The sequence below is a fragment of the Phyllobates terribilis genome, unplaced genomic scaffold (assembly GCF_046119375.1).
Source record: "Phyllobates terribilis strain yellow unplaced genomic scaffold, ASM4611937v1 Scaffold_3__8_contigs__length_932513732, whole genome shotgun sequence".
Taxonomy (NCBI): domain Eukaryota; kingdom Metazoa; phylum Chordata; class Amphibia; order Anura; family Dendrobatidae; genus Phyllobates; species Phyllobates terribilis.
The window spans coordinates 418,707,689-418,721,887 of NW_027362763.1; the positions used below are offsets into that span (position 1 = coordinate 418,707,689).

The 14,199-nt window shown below is 42.5% G+C and overlaps 1 protein-coding gene across 3 annotated transcripts in view; it reads right to left on the bottom strand.

Moving 5' to 3' along the window:
- Positions 1-14,199, bottom strand: part of SNAP91 (synaptosome associated protein 91) — a 211,750-nt gene that overhangs the window by 123,929 nt on the left and 73,622 nt on the right. For all 3 annotated transcript variants that reach the window (XM_073675642.1, XM_073675641.1, XM_073675639.1), the window contains exon 3: positions 3,666-3,808. In XM_073675642.1, coding sequence (XP_073531743.1) covers positions 3,666-3,808 — 143 coding nt within the window. The remainder of the gene's footprint in view (positions 1-3,665; positions 3,809-14,199) is intronic.

A 14,199-nucleotide genomic window follows, 5' to 3' on the forward strand; every position in this document is an offset into this window, starting at 1 on the left:
TCTGCCATTCAGTTGCACAGGCATTGTTCAATTTCACACCTCCCTGGGCCACATGTATTGTTCAATCTCACACCTAGCTCAGCCAGTGTTTACAATGTACACATCACTAATTTAATTAAACTCTAATACAAACAACCATCTCAGTGACCAAGACAAGATGGTAAAAATCACAAATAAATGAGTTTTACATACTTCTGTACTTTCTTATTGTTACTAAAAACGCAGAAAAACCTGATAGCTATGTTCACACATCATGTTTTTTTCAGCGTTTTTTTTTTTTTTTTTTTCCCACTACCCATTACTTCCAATGGGTGAAAAACGCAGAAAAAACGCTGAAAGAAGTGACATGCTCTATTTTCCAAAAACCCAACAAAGGCACAAACTACGCAACAAAAAAAACAAGAAGTGTGAACAGAGAATTCTGGTTTCTCAAAGACTTTGCTGGTACTGCAAAACACAGCGGAAAATTTGCATAAAAATCTGCAGCAAAAAACGCTGAAAAACCCAACATTCCTTAGGCTTGTGTGCTGCACCTACTTTGTTTAACCCCTTCATGACCGAGATATTTTCAGTTTTTTCCTCTCTCTTCTTCCAAGAGCCACAACTTTTATTTTTACTTTTTCAAATACTTAGCCGTGTAAAGGCTTGCTTTTTTGCGGAGCAAGTTGTACTTTTTAATAACACCAATCATTTAATCATGATCATGTTATGCAGCGGAAAGAGGGGAAAAAAATCCAAGCGTGTTGAAATTGCAAAAAAATATATAATAATAATAATAATAATAATAATAATAAATAATAATAAGTGCAATTCCACAATTATTTTGAGGGGTTTTTTTTTTTTTTTTTTTTTTACCTACCATGTTCACTATACGGTAAAACTGACCCGGTAATATGATTCTCCAGGTCAGTACAATTACACAGGTTAAAAAAAATAAATAAATAAAAAAACTATGCATATTTGCTATTTAAGTGATGAAAAAAAAAATAATAATTTGCATATGGGGACATGGGGCTGTAAAAGGGCTTATTTTTTGTGCACCCAGCTGACGTTTTTATGGATACCATTTTGGGGTAGATACAATGTTTTGATAGCTTTTTTTGTATTTTATTGCAATGTAGCGGTAGCCAAAAAAAATAAAAGAAAAACAAACGTATTCTGGCATTTCGATCTTCGGTCTCGTTACACCATTTACCGATCGGAATTTCACAAATGCAGTGATACCAAATGTTTTTTTGTTTGTTTTTCAATTTATGCGCTATGCACTTTTCCCCACATATCTACCTCTGGGGACACTGTATTGTTGTAGAATAGAATCTATGTATTGGAAACGTCCACCATTTTTAGCGGATTTGCCCTTTCTATAATTATACAACTTTTTTTGCTCCCTGCAACACTAGACGGATTGCCGTATTTTAGAGCCATTTTTCAGATCCACTTTGACTCAGAGGATTTCTGGAAACATCTACTCATTACTTATTAGATATTTGTAAGATTGGGTCTAAGCACATACATTTTAAATGTTTTTTATATGTCAATAATAAATCTATGCTTCTAAACCATTTATTGCATGTGTAGTCTCTCTCTATAGGTTTAAGAACTGTATTGTTGATTACAACCAGTATATATATTATTTAACCTTTGGTGGCTTTGGACACTTCTGTAGGTTTTCAACTATTATATTAAATTGAGATAATCTTTAATGTATGTGTGTGCCTCCATACTGCCCTCTAGGTCTTTTTCTTTCAATTCCTCAAACAATTGTAGCATGGTGTCCTCTCATCGTTGATTACAGCGTTCCTTCAGCTTTAATCTTGTGAAGTATGCTTCATATTGTATCTCGAGGAACATTCAATGCCTTTGCTATCTTTTTGTATCTTCTTCCTCGTCTGTGTACGGCATCACTCTTCTCAACTTCTTGGACTACTCTTGACACATAAGGAATATTCGTGAACTAAAGACCATTGCCCAGGAGGAATGGGAGCAGTTTTTGATACCTCATCTGAAAGCAGCCTGAATCAAACGATGTATCACTGATTACTAGGTGCAGCCGTTCTCACACCGTTTTCAGATTTAGCAATGCAGCAGAGCTGAGAAAGCTAACCCCGCCCACAACAGGCTCTGTATGTACAATGTCCATAGACAGTGAGCTGCCTATCACAGGAGGGGGGGGGGGGAGAGGGGTGTTCCACCAAGGCTCACCCAACCAGCTAGACACAGCAATAATAAACTCCTGGTAATAAAATAATAATTGTAACAAACAAAAGATCAGCGCTCGATAAGAGGCATCGCTGAACTCTGTGTTTTAACCCTTACCTTATGCTGTCTTCAAATTAAATAGCAAATACCTACTGACAGATTCCCTTTAAGAACACTGCTAGAAGCTGGGGCCTGGAAATGCATGTTTGTACCTGGATGGTAGGCACACGCACATCATTTCTGGGGTAGCCTCAGTTGGGTCCACTAGGATGATGGAAGGAGAGCTTGCTTCCATTCGTTCTTTAAGTCTTGGACAAACTCTATAATTGCCAAGAATGCCTCGATCTTCAGACATTAATGTTAATCTCAAGTTCTCAGAGCTCCACTGCTGACTTGTATTCAACACAGTAGAGGGTCTTCTGCGATGGCACATGACCAGGGCTGTGTGTGAATGCATCGGCCATAACAGAGAAAGGAAGCTGGCTTGCTATCAAAATGAGCAACTAAGCCAACCCCATTCTCTTCTAGCACTGATGTCCTGCTCACATAGAAGCTGCTCTCTTGTGCTGAACATAAGCTAGAAGCAGAGCTGCCTGCCATGAGGGCTAATGCGCATATCTGATGGTGAGGTGCAGTTTCAATACAATCATTGTTTTATCAGCAGGAGATTACCTCTACAGACTAGGTGTCTCTGCCATGTAGTCCTTCTGCTCTGTGTAACTCAGCCCCCATCATTGATCAGCACCTTTCTATCAATGTACAGTGTACACAGAAAGCAGCCAGTCATGTGTGCGGGGTTATACACAGCTCAGCATTTCAGCTCTGCTATATCTGCAGCAGAGAAAGCTATCAAAACAATGGCTTGCAGACCAGCAAGTGACATCACTGAAATCAGGGCCTCAGCCTCTACATCATGCTGCTTTCAGATTACATAGCAAAAATCAGCTAACAGATTCCATTTAAACAGTAAAATACAGGCGTGTGTTTTGGCTTTTATTATCATAGGACCATTGACAAGTTTGATCCGCAACACAGATCAAAAGTAGCATGCTTTTTTATGAGAAGGCACATTTATTGTAATAGGTCACGTTATCTATTCACAAAAATAGTAGGACAATTAATGTAGTATTAGTACATGGTACTTAGGGCAAGTCCACCCACTGGATTTATGCCGTAAATCCAAAATACATTTTTCCATGCAACAGAAAGTGACATGCTGCAGTGTGGTATAAGCGTCCCAATGCCAGCTAGTCTGTCCAGAATACGGTCTGCACAAATCTGCAGGTACAACCCTCAGCTTTTCCATGCCTTGTGGATGTACCTTTACAGCATGGATGGCATTGTACTATACAATCAACATCTTTTTTTAAAAGAAACTCTTGATTTGTCATGACCTAAACAGCTGCCACACTGAAGTACAAGTAGTAGAGTATTTATAAACGCCTGAATAATCTATATATTCCTACCTCATTACCATGGACCATCAGATGATGAGTTGTGACTAAGGCTTTGAACACAACCACCCAGCTGCTATTTGTGGCTCGCTCAAACAAGGTGTCTGCCATCTGAGGGATATTCACATTAGTCTCATTGGTAGCTTGGATCAAATCTGAAATGCAAGAAAAAAGAAGGAGAAGGATGTACTCCACAACAAAAACAAAAAGGTTCATAATCCTGAAACGTAGAATGGACAGTACCTGTGCAGTCCTTCAGAAACTCCTATGCCTTATTCACACTGCATGATCTTGGTCAGTATTTCACATCCGTATTTTTCTGGGCTTACCTCCTGCAAAATGGGATCCAGGCGTATACGCCGCCAGGACAATTATTGACTATAATGGTGCAGTTGGAGTCAATGTGTGCTCGGTCCTGCATCACTTTCGGGCATATATGCCTACTGGAGGCAGACACCCAAACATAGTAGACGTCATGTGGGTGTCTGCCCCGGTAGGCATATATGCCCGAAAATGAAGCACAACAGACCACAAGTGGACTCCGACGGGGTCATTCCAGTTAATAGCCCCGACGACACATACGCCCGAATCCTGTTTTGCAGGTGGGTTCAGACCACAGAACGTGGAGAAGAACGCAGTGTGAAAGGGGCCTTATACATTTTCTGGTTGTTCCACACCAGGTTTTGGTTTGCAAATACTAATGTAAGGCCGCATTCACACATCGGTATTTTATAATACGTTTCATACACAAGTTCCAGTGTTTCTTAGGAAAATTATACATAACTGAAAGTGAGCCTGAAGAGCTATAAAGACATTATCTATATTAGTAACAGATGGATGGAACATGCAGGACCTACCCAATGGCCATAGTAATACCCATCCTCTATACTAAACAGATATGAAAGCCAAGCAGTAACAGCGGGCCAATGAAATCTTTACAATGGTCTCCCAATCTCCAGGTATCAGCATAATTCATGGGACCCTAAATTTCTGACAGATGCTCCACTTCATCAATGCCATGTGGAAAAAAAAAAAAAAAAAGCCAATATCGCTCCCAAGAATTGTAAATTCTGTTCACGCCTCTTTCAATGCATCAGTAGTAACAGTAGGGGGCTGACGTAGATAGTAAAATAAGTTAGCCAGCCTCCTCCGCAAACACTGATGACGTGCCAATACAGAAAACGCTCTCCTATTTGAATAAAGAGCTGGAAGTGGAGCTGCCCGGACCATCATAGGGCGGACACTGATAACTGAGGATTGGGAGACCTTTGGTAATTAGAGTACATGAGGACGTTTTAGGTTTATAGTTCCAACACATCTTAAGATATCCTTTTTATAGATAGACAGCCCTTAAAAAAAACATCCCCCTTTTTTAAAAGTTACCAAAAATTAGAACAATTAAAGAAGTAAATAAACATCATTACTAAACTCCTTGGCTCCCGCTGGTGCTGCAGACTCAAAATGGAGATGAAGTGTTTGGGTATTAGGAGAAACTGTCTTTCTAATTTGCCTACTATAGGTTTGGGGGCGTTACACAGCTGTCGATTCTCTTACGCTAAAGAATGGGGCAGATTATGCTAATGGGGGCCAAAAAGCGCTGAACGGCACTGCCCCATAGTGTAACATCAGTCAGAGGGCTATCCAATAAAACATCAGATAGAACTTGGCCGTGTTATACGCTAGTGAGTGCGAGCCTAAGACACGTGGACCATATAACAGCTTATAAACCAATGTGAATTAAAAAGGGGTTAGTTATAAGTTTGGAAGTTTCCAATCACTGGTGGTCCGACCGCTGGACAAATGTGGACCCCCACTTCACTCAATGGTACTGCAGGAGATGGCCAAGAGCATCATCTTCGCATTCCCATTAAGAATGAATGGAGCCGTGGTGCACATAATGGACCACATGGAGCAACTCAGAGACCTGGTTCTCAGGATCAGTGGGAGTCGCAATTGGGTCCCCAGGGAATTTAGCGTAACCTTAGAATGGGTCGCAGTAAGAATAATTTACTTCTTACATTAGAATCCCAGTGGTCGGTCATTCATGGATGAGCCTTTTGAGCAGTCAGATACGCCATGAAAGCAGGATGCGATAAAACCCTGTTAAAGCAGGGGTGCACAACCTGCAGCATGAGAGTCTCTTTGCAATACACAAGAAATCTGAACACACGTGTCTCTAATGTGCAGACATGGCCGTCAAGAATCCAAAAATGGATATGGTGCAGTTTATACTACCAGGAGACTGAAAATAGTGCCACTATGCCATAAATGGGAAAAAAATAAACTCAGATTTGTATTGACTCTTGGAGGTAATACAATGTAATAGCACTACTCTAAGACAGAAAAGTTTGCGCACACCAGCTTTAAATAAAAAAAAAATATATATATATGATATAATATATAGTGATGAGCGAGCATGCTCACCACTGCTCGGTACTCGCCCGAGCATCTCAGTACGCGAGATGCTGTGAGCTCGCCGAGTACTTTCCAGATGCCCGTCCCCGTCCTGCATGTCTGGCGCTATTTAGAGCACCAATCATGCAGGGATTGTCTGCCACTCACTGTAATATCACAGCCATGGTGGTTGTAGCATTACAGTGATTGCCCAAATCGATGGGAACAGTGCAACATGAAAAGCCGGCAATTCAGCAGCGGCATACACCGGTACCCGACAATTTAGACAAGAAGGAATAGAGCCTCACACATAGATAGAAACATGTCAGTCACATATATAAGAAGTACAGTGACAGTGTTGGTTACTGTACTTGTCATTTAGTGTTAAAATAAAGGATTTATTTAAAAAAAAAAAAAAAAAAAAAAATTGGCGTGGGGTTCCCCGTAATTTTAGTCTCTAGCGGAGGTTAAGCCGACGGCTGGGGTAGATGTTTGAAGCCTGGGAAGGGGGTAATACCCACGAAGCTTCCCAGGCTACTAATATCAGCCCCCAGCTGAATACCTAGCCTTTACCAGCTATTAAAATGGGGGACCCCCAAAAAGATGACGTGGGGTCTCCCCTATTTTAATAGCTAGCAAAGGCTAGGCAGACAGCTGGGGGCTGACATTAATAGCCCAGGAAGGGTGCCATGAATATTGGCCCCCTCCCTGGCTAGAAACACCAGCCGTCAGCCGCCCAAGAAATGGCACATCTATATCTCTCTCTCTATATATATGACTGACATGTTTCTATCTATATAATCTGTGTGTGATGCTCTATTGTTTCTGTTCTAAATTGTCGGGTACCGGTGTATGCCGCTGATGAATTTCCGGCCGGCTTTTTTAAAGAGACGGGTGCATGAAAATCGGAGGGAATAGTGTGTTCCAAGTGCCCTGCTAGGTTTTTCATGCACCCTCCTATATACCCTGCCTGCCTATATATTCTGCCTGCCTGACGTTTAATTGAACACGGTTCCCATCGATTTGGGCAATTTTTGACCTTCTGCAGACCGCCGTGGGGGGGGGGGGGGGGGTTGGGGGAGACCGACAGAAAAATGCTTGAGTTTCCCATAGACTTACATTGGGCTCGTTGCTCGGGTCGAGCACTCCAATGTGCTCGACCCGTGCATTTTAGTGCTCACTCATCACTAATTATAGATAAAGATATACATATTTAAAAAAATAAAAAGTATGAGGGTTCACTGTACTCTCCACTTCTTATATACTTTTATCAGGCTGCTCGGCACACCAAACTATCAGTGTTCCTGTACTGCCTGCCAATTAAGGAGACAGACTACCATTTATGCTATATCTCCTGGGTCATTAGCAGAATGCTAATAATAGAGCGTGCGGAGACGGCAGAGGCCACCAGCACCATGTAGCCTCCGCACACAGTCACATATATCCTCATTGTACAAATCACACAGTGCATATTATAGAAAAGGCTTTAGCTACATGTCCCCCAATACTCCCAATCTTGCAGCACTTCAACACTGTAAAAACACAATAGGGCACCCTATTCTACTGAAGCCTCCATGCCAGCCCGTGGGAACACCTTCATTAAATAGAAAAAATGTGCAAGAACAGGAACCCAGATTGGCCTTTAACAAGGTTAGCATGGTTACATTTTCGTTTAATCCCTGTATATCCCCGATGAAGCGCACTGATAAGGACTCAAAGCAGCGCCTCCTCAGGTAGACTGGGAATCCATTACTCAGCCTCCAATTACTAGATAATACAGAATCCATTTCCACAGTGCTAGCAATTCCCTGATGTGGGAACAGAAGCCTGGCAAAAGCTGTCTGCTGGTGAATCAGCAACACCACACATTAAGCGCATCAGATCCTCGAAGGGTTAAAAGTGGAAGCATCAGCTCATCATTACATTCTCATTTGTGGCGGAGGTTTGGGCTTTCTTCTACCCCCCAGATATAAATATCTATACATACGGATGGCATGATGCCCACTGTACAGAAAAAAAGTGTACACCAAGCTCCAGCATTTGCTACATTAGAGGTGGAAAAGATTACATCCCATTTTTATACATTTATAAGAACACAGCACAGATCTAAATCTAAGCCTTATTTAAAAGTAGTTCTCAAAGTCTTAAGTTAGCTATCCTATTGATAGAGGTTAAGAACGTGCTGATTGCTGGAGGTCTGATAATGAGACCCCTCACCACTTGCAGAACGGGGGCTCTGCAGGTCTACATCATGAATGGAGCGGAGGTGCACTTGCTCGGCTTCTACTCCATAGTGTCTATGAGACTGTGGGGGAAAGCAGAGGTGTGAACTTTGCCTTCTCCCGTATTTCCATAAATAATGAAAGGAGCAAGGGGCAAGCACACGCACCTGCACTCCAATCAAGACAGGATGCTACAAAGCCATGTTCTTGGGGTTCCAAAATCCATAGATATCAGACTCCAAATTATCAGCAAGTTATCCTCTTAACAACAAAGTCAAAAGATGAATCAATCTAGAAGTCCTTTAAAGCCAGACCATTCTAAAAAGGCAACGATAATCTAACATAATATTATAAAAACAAATAGTTTTTACTTCTATAGCGCCAACATATTCCGCAGCACTTTACATTACAGAGGGGACTTGTACAGACAATAAAGACATCACAGAATAACATGAGGAGTGAGGACACTGCTCGCAAGCTTACAATCCATGAGGAAATAGGGGAGACACCAAAGGTAATGGTAAAAGTGCTTGTATTTTATGGTCCAGCCATCAATATAATAGATAGGGTATTCTAGGAACCGTATCTGAATAAAGTACAAAGTGCTATTAAGTGCATTGAGGGTATAATAAACAGATGCTATGAGGGGTCAGATTTGTAAGAAAATTTTTGACGGGCAAAACTGGAATTGCTACATAAATGAGGTGAGGTGAGGTGAGGTGAGGAGAGAGGCCAGTCTAAGGAAATGCGTTTAGGCCACGCTTAAAGCTGTGGGTATTGGGAATTAATCGATTTGTCCTGGTTAGTGCGTTCCAGAGAAGTGGCGCAGCTCGCGATAAGTCTTGGAGACGGGAGTGGGAAGTTCAGATTATTGAGGATGTTCGTCTTAGATCATTAGAGGAATGGAGGGCACAGGTAGGGTGGTAGATTGAGATGAGGGAGGAAATGTAGGGTTGTGCAGAACTGTGGAGCGCTTTGTGGGTGAAGGTGATGAGTTTATATTGGTCTCTGTAGCGGATGGGCAACCAGTGCAATGTCTGGCACAGGGTAGAGGCATCGGTGACACTGAGCAACAGTAAGAAAAGGTCGAAATCTAGAGAGATTTTTGATATGTAGGTGACATGAGAGAGTAAGTGATGAAAAGTGTATGAGAGACTGGACAGGATACAACATACATTTCAGAGAGCAGAATTCCAGATCATTCTCCTGTCTGCCTGTCACAATAGATTACAGATGCTTTATTATTAAGAATTTAATGTACAAAGACCTACAGGTAAAAATAATTTATATATATATATATATATATATATATATATATATATATATATATATTTATATTTATATATATATTTATATTTATATATATATATATATATATATATATATATATATATATATATATATATATATATATATATATATATATATATATATATATATATATATATATATATATATATATATATCTTAATTGTCTCCCACGTTTCCAGTTTATACTGAAAGGTTTCCGTAATTATTCAGGCTCTTAAACAAGTCTTTGAAGAGAAGTGAATAAAAGAAAGATCTCGAGCGGCAATGTGTCGACTGCTGAAGTGCAAATATTTTACTAGTAAGGATTGTATGAATGAGGGCTAATGTATAATTTACAATCAATGCATTCATAGGCACAAGTTTCCAATGAGCCGGCAGCAGCCTGTGAAGCATCAACACCAATGTAACAGCTGCTTTATTACATTGTGCTGATGTGTCTGCTCCGCTGCTAAATATGGCACAGAAAACATTGAAAGGGATAGTCTGATCTTAGACATTTAAGCGTGATTATCTATCTATCTTGGACAAAGTCGTGGGTGGTGCTTCTGGTGTTGCGGGCCAAATAAACCACCTTGTGTGCCAGATTTGGCACATGGGCCAGAGTTTGACATGTATGTTTTAGATACTAGTTTTTTTGGCCTCTGTGTTCTTAATTCCATATACTGTAGGCCAAACCCATTGAAATCAGCAGGTTCAGAAGACACTACTCTGCTGTTTATGGAGACCTTAAGGGTAAATATGCACAATCAGTATTTGCTTGCAGAAATTTCTGCAAGGGTCTGCACCTCTTGGCATCAAAAATGCTGCGGAAATTCCAAGTTTTTTGCCATGCGTTTTTTTCCAATGCATTGTATAGGAAAAACGCAGGAAAATCCGCACAAAGAATGGACATGCTGCTTATTTAAACGCACATGAAATTCGGTCAGGAAAATTAATGATCATGTGAACAGAACTTGCAAATGGTCAAAGAAAACGCTGGGATAAGGTTTGCAATGCGTTTTTTGGGGCCAATTATGTGTGGATTTACTGCACCAAAAATGCATCGTTTGCACATACCCTAAGAGTGTCCACCACTACTGAGCTCATTGAGATGGATTTACGCCCCTTACTGCCTGTAGGTCTTTGCATTTATTCACATCTGGGCACAGGGACTTCATAACTATGATGCTCAAACCCAACATTGAACAGGTTGGTGAGCTGGCAGGTAAACATGATGTTGTACATTCTTAAAACAAAGAGACAAGTCAGTGTGATTATGGGAGAATCAAGGCCCGGAAGCAATAGACAACTAAAGGAAGATCTCTTCATCCACTTTGGTTCTTGTTGTTTAGGATGAGATGGAAAGGGTAATGTTGGCTTAGAGAACCAGTAGATTAAACCTACATTTTTAGAATATGTGCATCTATGTGTATTAGAAAACATTCAGCGCCACTGTTCTTGAAAACCTGTGGAGTCTCAGGACGCATTTAAATTCCTAAGATGCTTGCATATCAATAACTTCATAAAGATCGACTTATGCACCGAGACCTCCAGAGCAACATGAGAATATTTTACTGCATTTACCTTGAAGCCATACTGGGACACACAGCATCTGCTAAGACTTTTCTGCATCCTCAATACCTTATGGAAAAACCAACAAATTATTGGATATGATGTATGTAACCCACACACAGAGTGATATACAGAAGTGGTTAATGTTTAAAGGGCTTTTCTTCTAAACAGGATTTATCACCCATCCACAGGATAGCTGATAAGTGTTGGATAGGCCGGGTACAGACACTGGTTGTAACAGGTAGAAGACCCAGCAGTCAGGCATATACCAATCTTACATCTATCACCTTTTCCATTAGAAGGATCCTTTGATGATAAACTGATTACAGGATTTATAGGTCATAAATATGATGTTAACAGAGCTTTAAGGGCTTGTCCACTACTTCTGTTGCCAAAAACTGTAGCTCTGCTCCTACCTTGGTGGAGCACTCATGTATTGTCAATGGAGTGAGTGGAGTATCACATGCCCAAGAACAAAAAAACAGGCGTTTCATTCACACTGCCTGATCCTTCTCTTTTCCAACATCTGATAGGTGAGAGAGATAGGCAGTCCCCCATATAGATCAGTGGTTCACAACTTGCCTTTAGAGCTGTACCGGTATGCCAGCCACAGCTCCCCACCACCACCACCACCACCACCACCATAGAAATCACAATGAGCAGTATGCTTACGCCTAGGGGTTCCCACCTTACCCCAATTCAGTATTTTCTCATCAAGCACTACCACCACACTACTGCATCCAGTTTCAAGCATGTCTCTAAGGCAATGCTGGCGATCCTATGGCACGCGTGCCAGAGGGGGCACGCAGAGCCCTCCCTAAGGGCACGCGCGCCATTGCCACAGCACTAGCTCTCCAGAACCGGGCCTGGTGGGTGAGGACTGTGAGCCCACCGAGTGCAGGCGCCAGCTCCTACTTCAGCTAGATGTGCGTTCTCGGACACACATCTAGCTGAAGTGTATTGCAGCGCACAAACTTGCCAAGCCCTGCGCGGGAATACATGCTGCCAATAGCCGGCGTACAAGCGACTGGGCGCATGGCAGTGACGTCATGGGCCCCCGTCGCTAGGACGTTGAAGTCAGCTGCCGGCTACAGGAGAGGAAGGGAGGTGAGTAGAAGTGTTTATTATGTTGTTTTTTTTTGTATGCGATGAACAGCAGCTCCAGCATGATGGGGGGGGGGCAGCATATATACACATGGATTGGGGGGTGGAACGCAGCATATACCAAGATGGGGGTGAGCACATTCTTTATTTCTGAAGTCTCATACCCCTGCTCCTTCCTGTGGCTGCTCTATGCTGCCCTCGCCTGCTCTCTGTACAGTCACACGTTCAGTAGTTGGTCAGTATTTTATATTAATATTACCAAGGCTGTGGAGTCGGAGCCGGTATAAAATGGACTAACTCAGACTCCTAAAAATATATGATAAATTGGGTACAGTAGTTCAATGCAATTTGTGGGGAATATTTTTTCCTAAGAATTTGGGAAAGTTATGAAATGTCCTATTCCTGATCTAAGGGTCTAGACTTGTAGCTGAGATGAATCTGTGATACAGTAAATTTATCACTTAAACATGAGCCATGTATGAGGGAGTCGGAGGTTTGGCTTGCCGACTCCACAGCCCTGAATATTAGTAAGCCAAAAACAGGAGTGGATCATCAGAGAAAAAGTACATTGCTCAAAAAAATAAAGGGAACACTTAAACAACAGAATATAACTCCAAGTAAATCAAACCTCTGTGAAATCAAACTGTCCACTTAGGAAGCAACACTGATTGACAATCAATTTCACATGCTGTTGTGCAAATGGAATAGACAATAGATGGAAATTATTGGCAATTATCAAGACACCCTCAATAAAGGAGTGGTTCTGCAGGTGGGGACCACATCTCCGTACCAATGCTTTCTGGCTGATGTTTTGGTCACTTTTGAATGTTGGTTGTGCTTTCACACTCGTGGTAGCATGAGACGGACTCTACAACCCACAGAAGTTGCTCAGGTAGTACAGCTCATCCAGGATGGCACAACAATGCGAGCTGTGGCAAGAAGGTTCGCTATGTCTGTCAGCGTAGTGTCCAGAGGCTGGAGGCGCTGCCAGGAGACAGGCCAGTACACCAGAAAACATGGAGGGGGCCGTAGGAGGGCAACAACCCAGCAGCAGGACTGCTACCTCCGCCTTTGTGCAAGGAGGAACAGGAGGAGCACTGCCAGAGCCCTGCAAAATTACCTCCAGCAGGCCAAAAATGTGCATGAGTCTGCACAAACGGTTATAAACCGACTCCATGAGGGTGGTATGAGGGCCCGACGTCCACAGATGGGGGTTGTGCTCGCAGCCCAACACCGTGCAGGACGCTTGGCGTTTGCCACAGAACACCAGGATTGGCAAAGTCGCCACTGGCGCCCTGTGATCTTCACAGATGAAAGCAGGTTCACACTGAGCACATGTGACAGACGTGACAGTCTGGAGACGCCGTGGAGAGCCATCTGCTGCCTGCAACATCCTTCAGCATGACCGGTTTGGCAGTGGGTCAGTAATGGTGTGGGGTGGCATTTCTTTGGAGGGCCGCAAAGCCCTCCATGTGATCGCCAGAGGTAGCCTGACTGCCATTAGGTACAGAGATGAGATCCTCACACCCCTTGTGAGACCATATGCGTGGTGCGGTTGGCCCTGGGTTCCTCCTAATGCAGGACAATGCCAGACCTCATGTGGCTGGAGTGTGTCAGCAGTTCCTGCAAGATGAAGGCATTGAAGCTATGGACTGGCCCGCTCGTTCCCCAGACCTGAATCCGATTGGTGGATGGAGCGAGACATGATGTCCCAGATGTGCTCAAAGTCACGTTGCACCACAGACTGTCCAGGAGTTGGCGGATGCTTTAGTCCAGGTCTGGGAGGAGATCCCACAGGAGACCATCCGGAACCTCATCAGGAGCATGCCCAGGCATTTTAGGGAGGTCATACAGGCACGTGGAGGCCACACACAATACTGAGCCTCATTTTGACTTGTTTTAAAGGACATTACAGCAAAGTTGGATCAACCTGTAGTGTGTTTTTCCACTTTAATTTTGGGGGT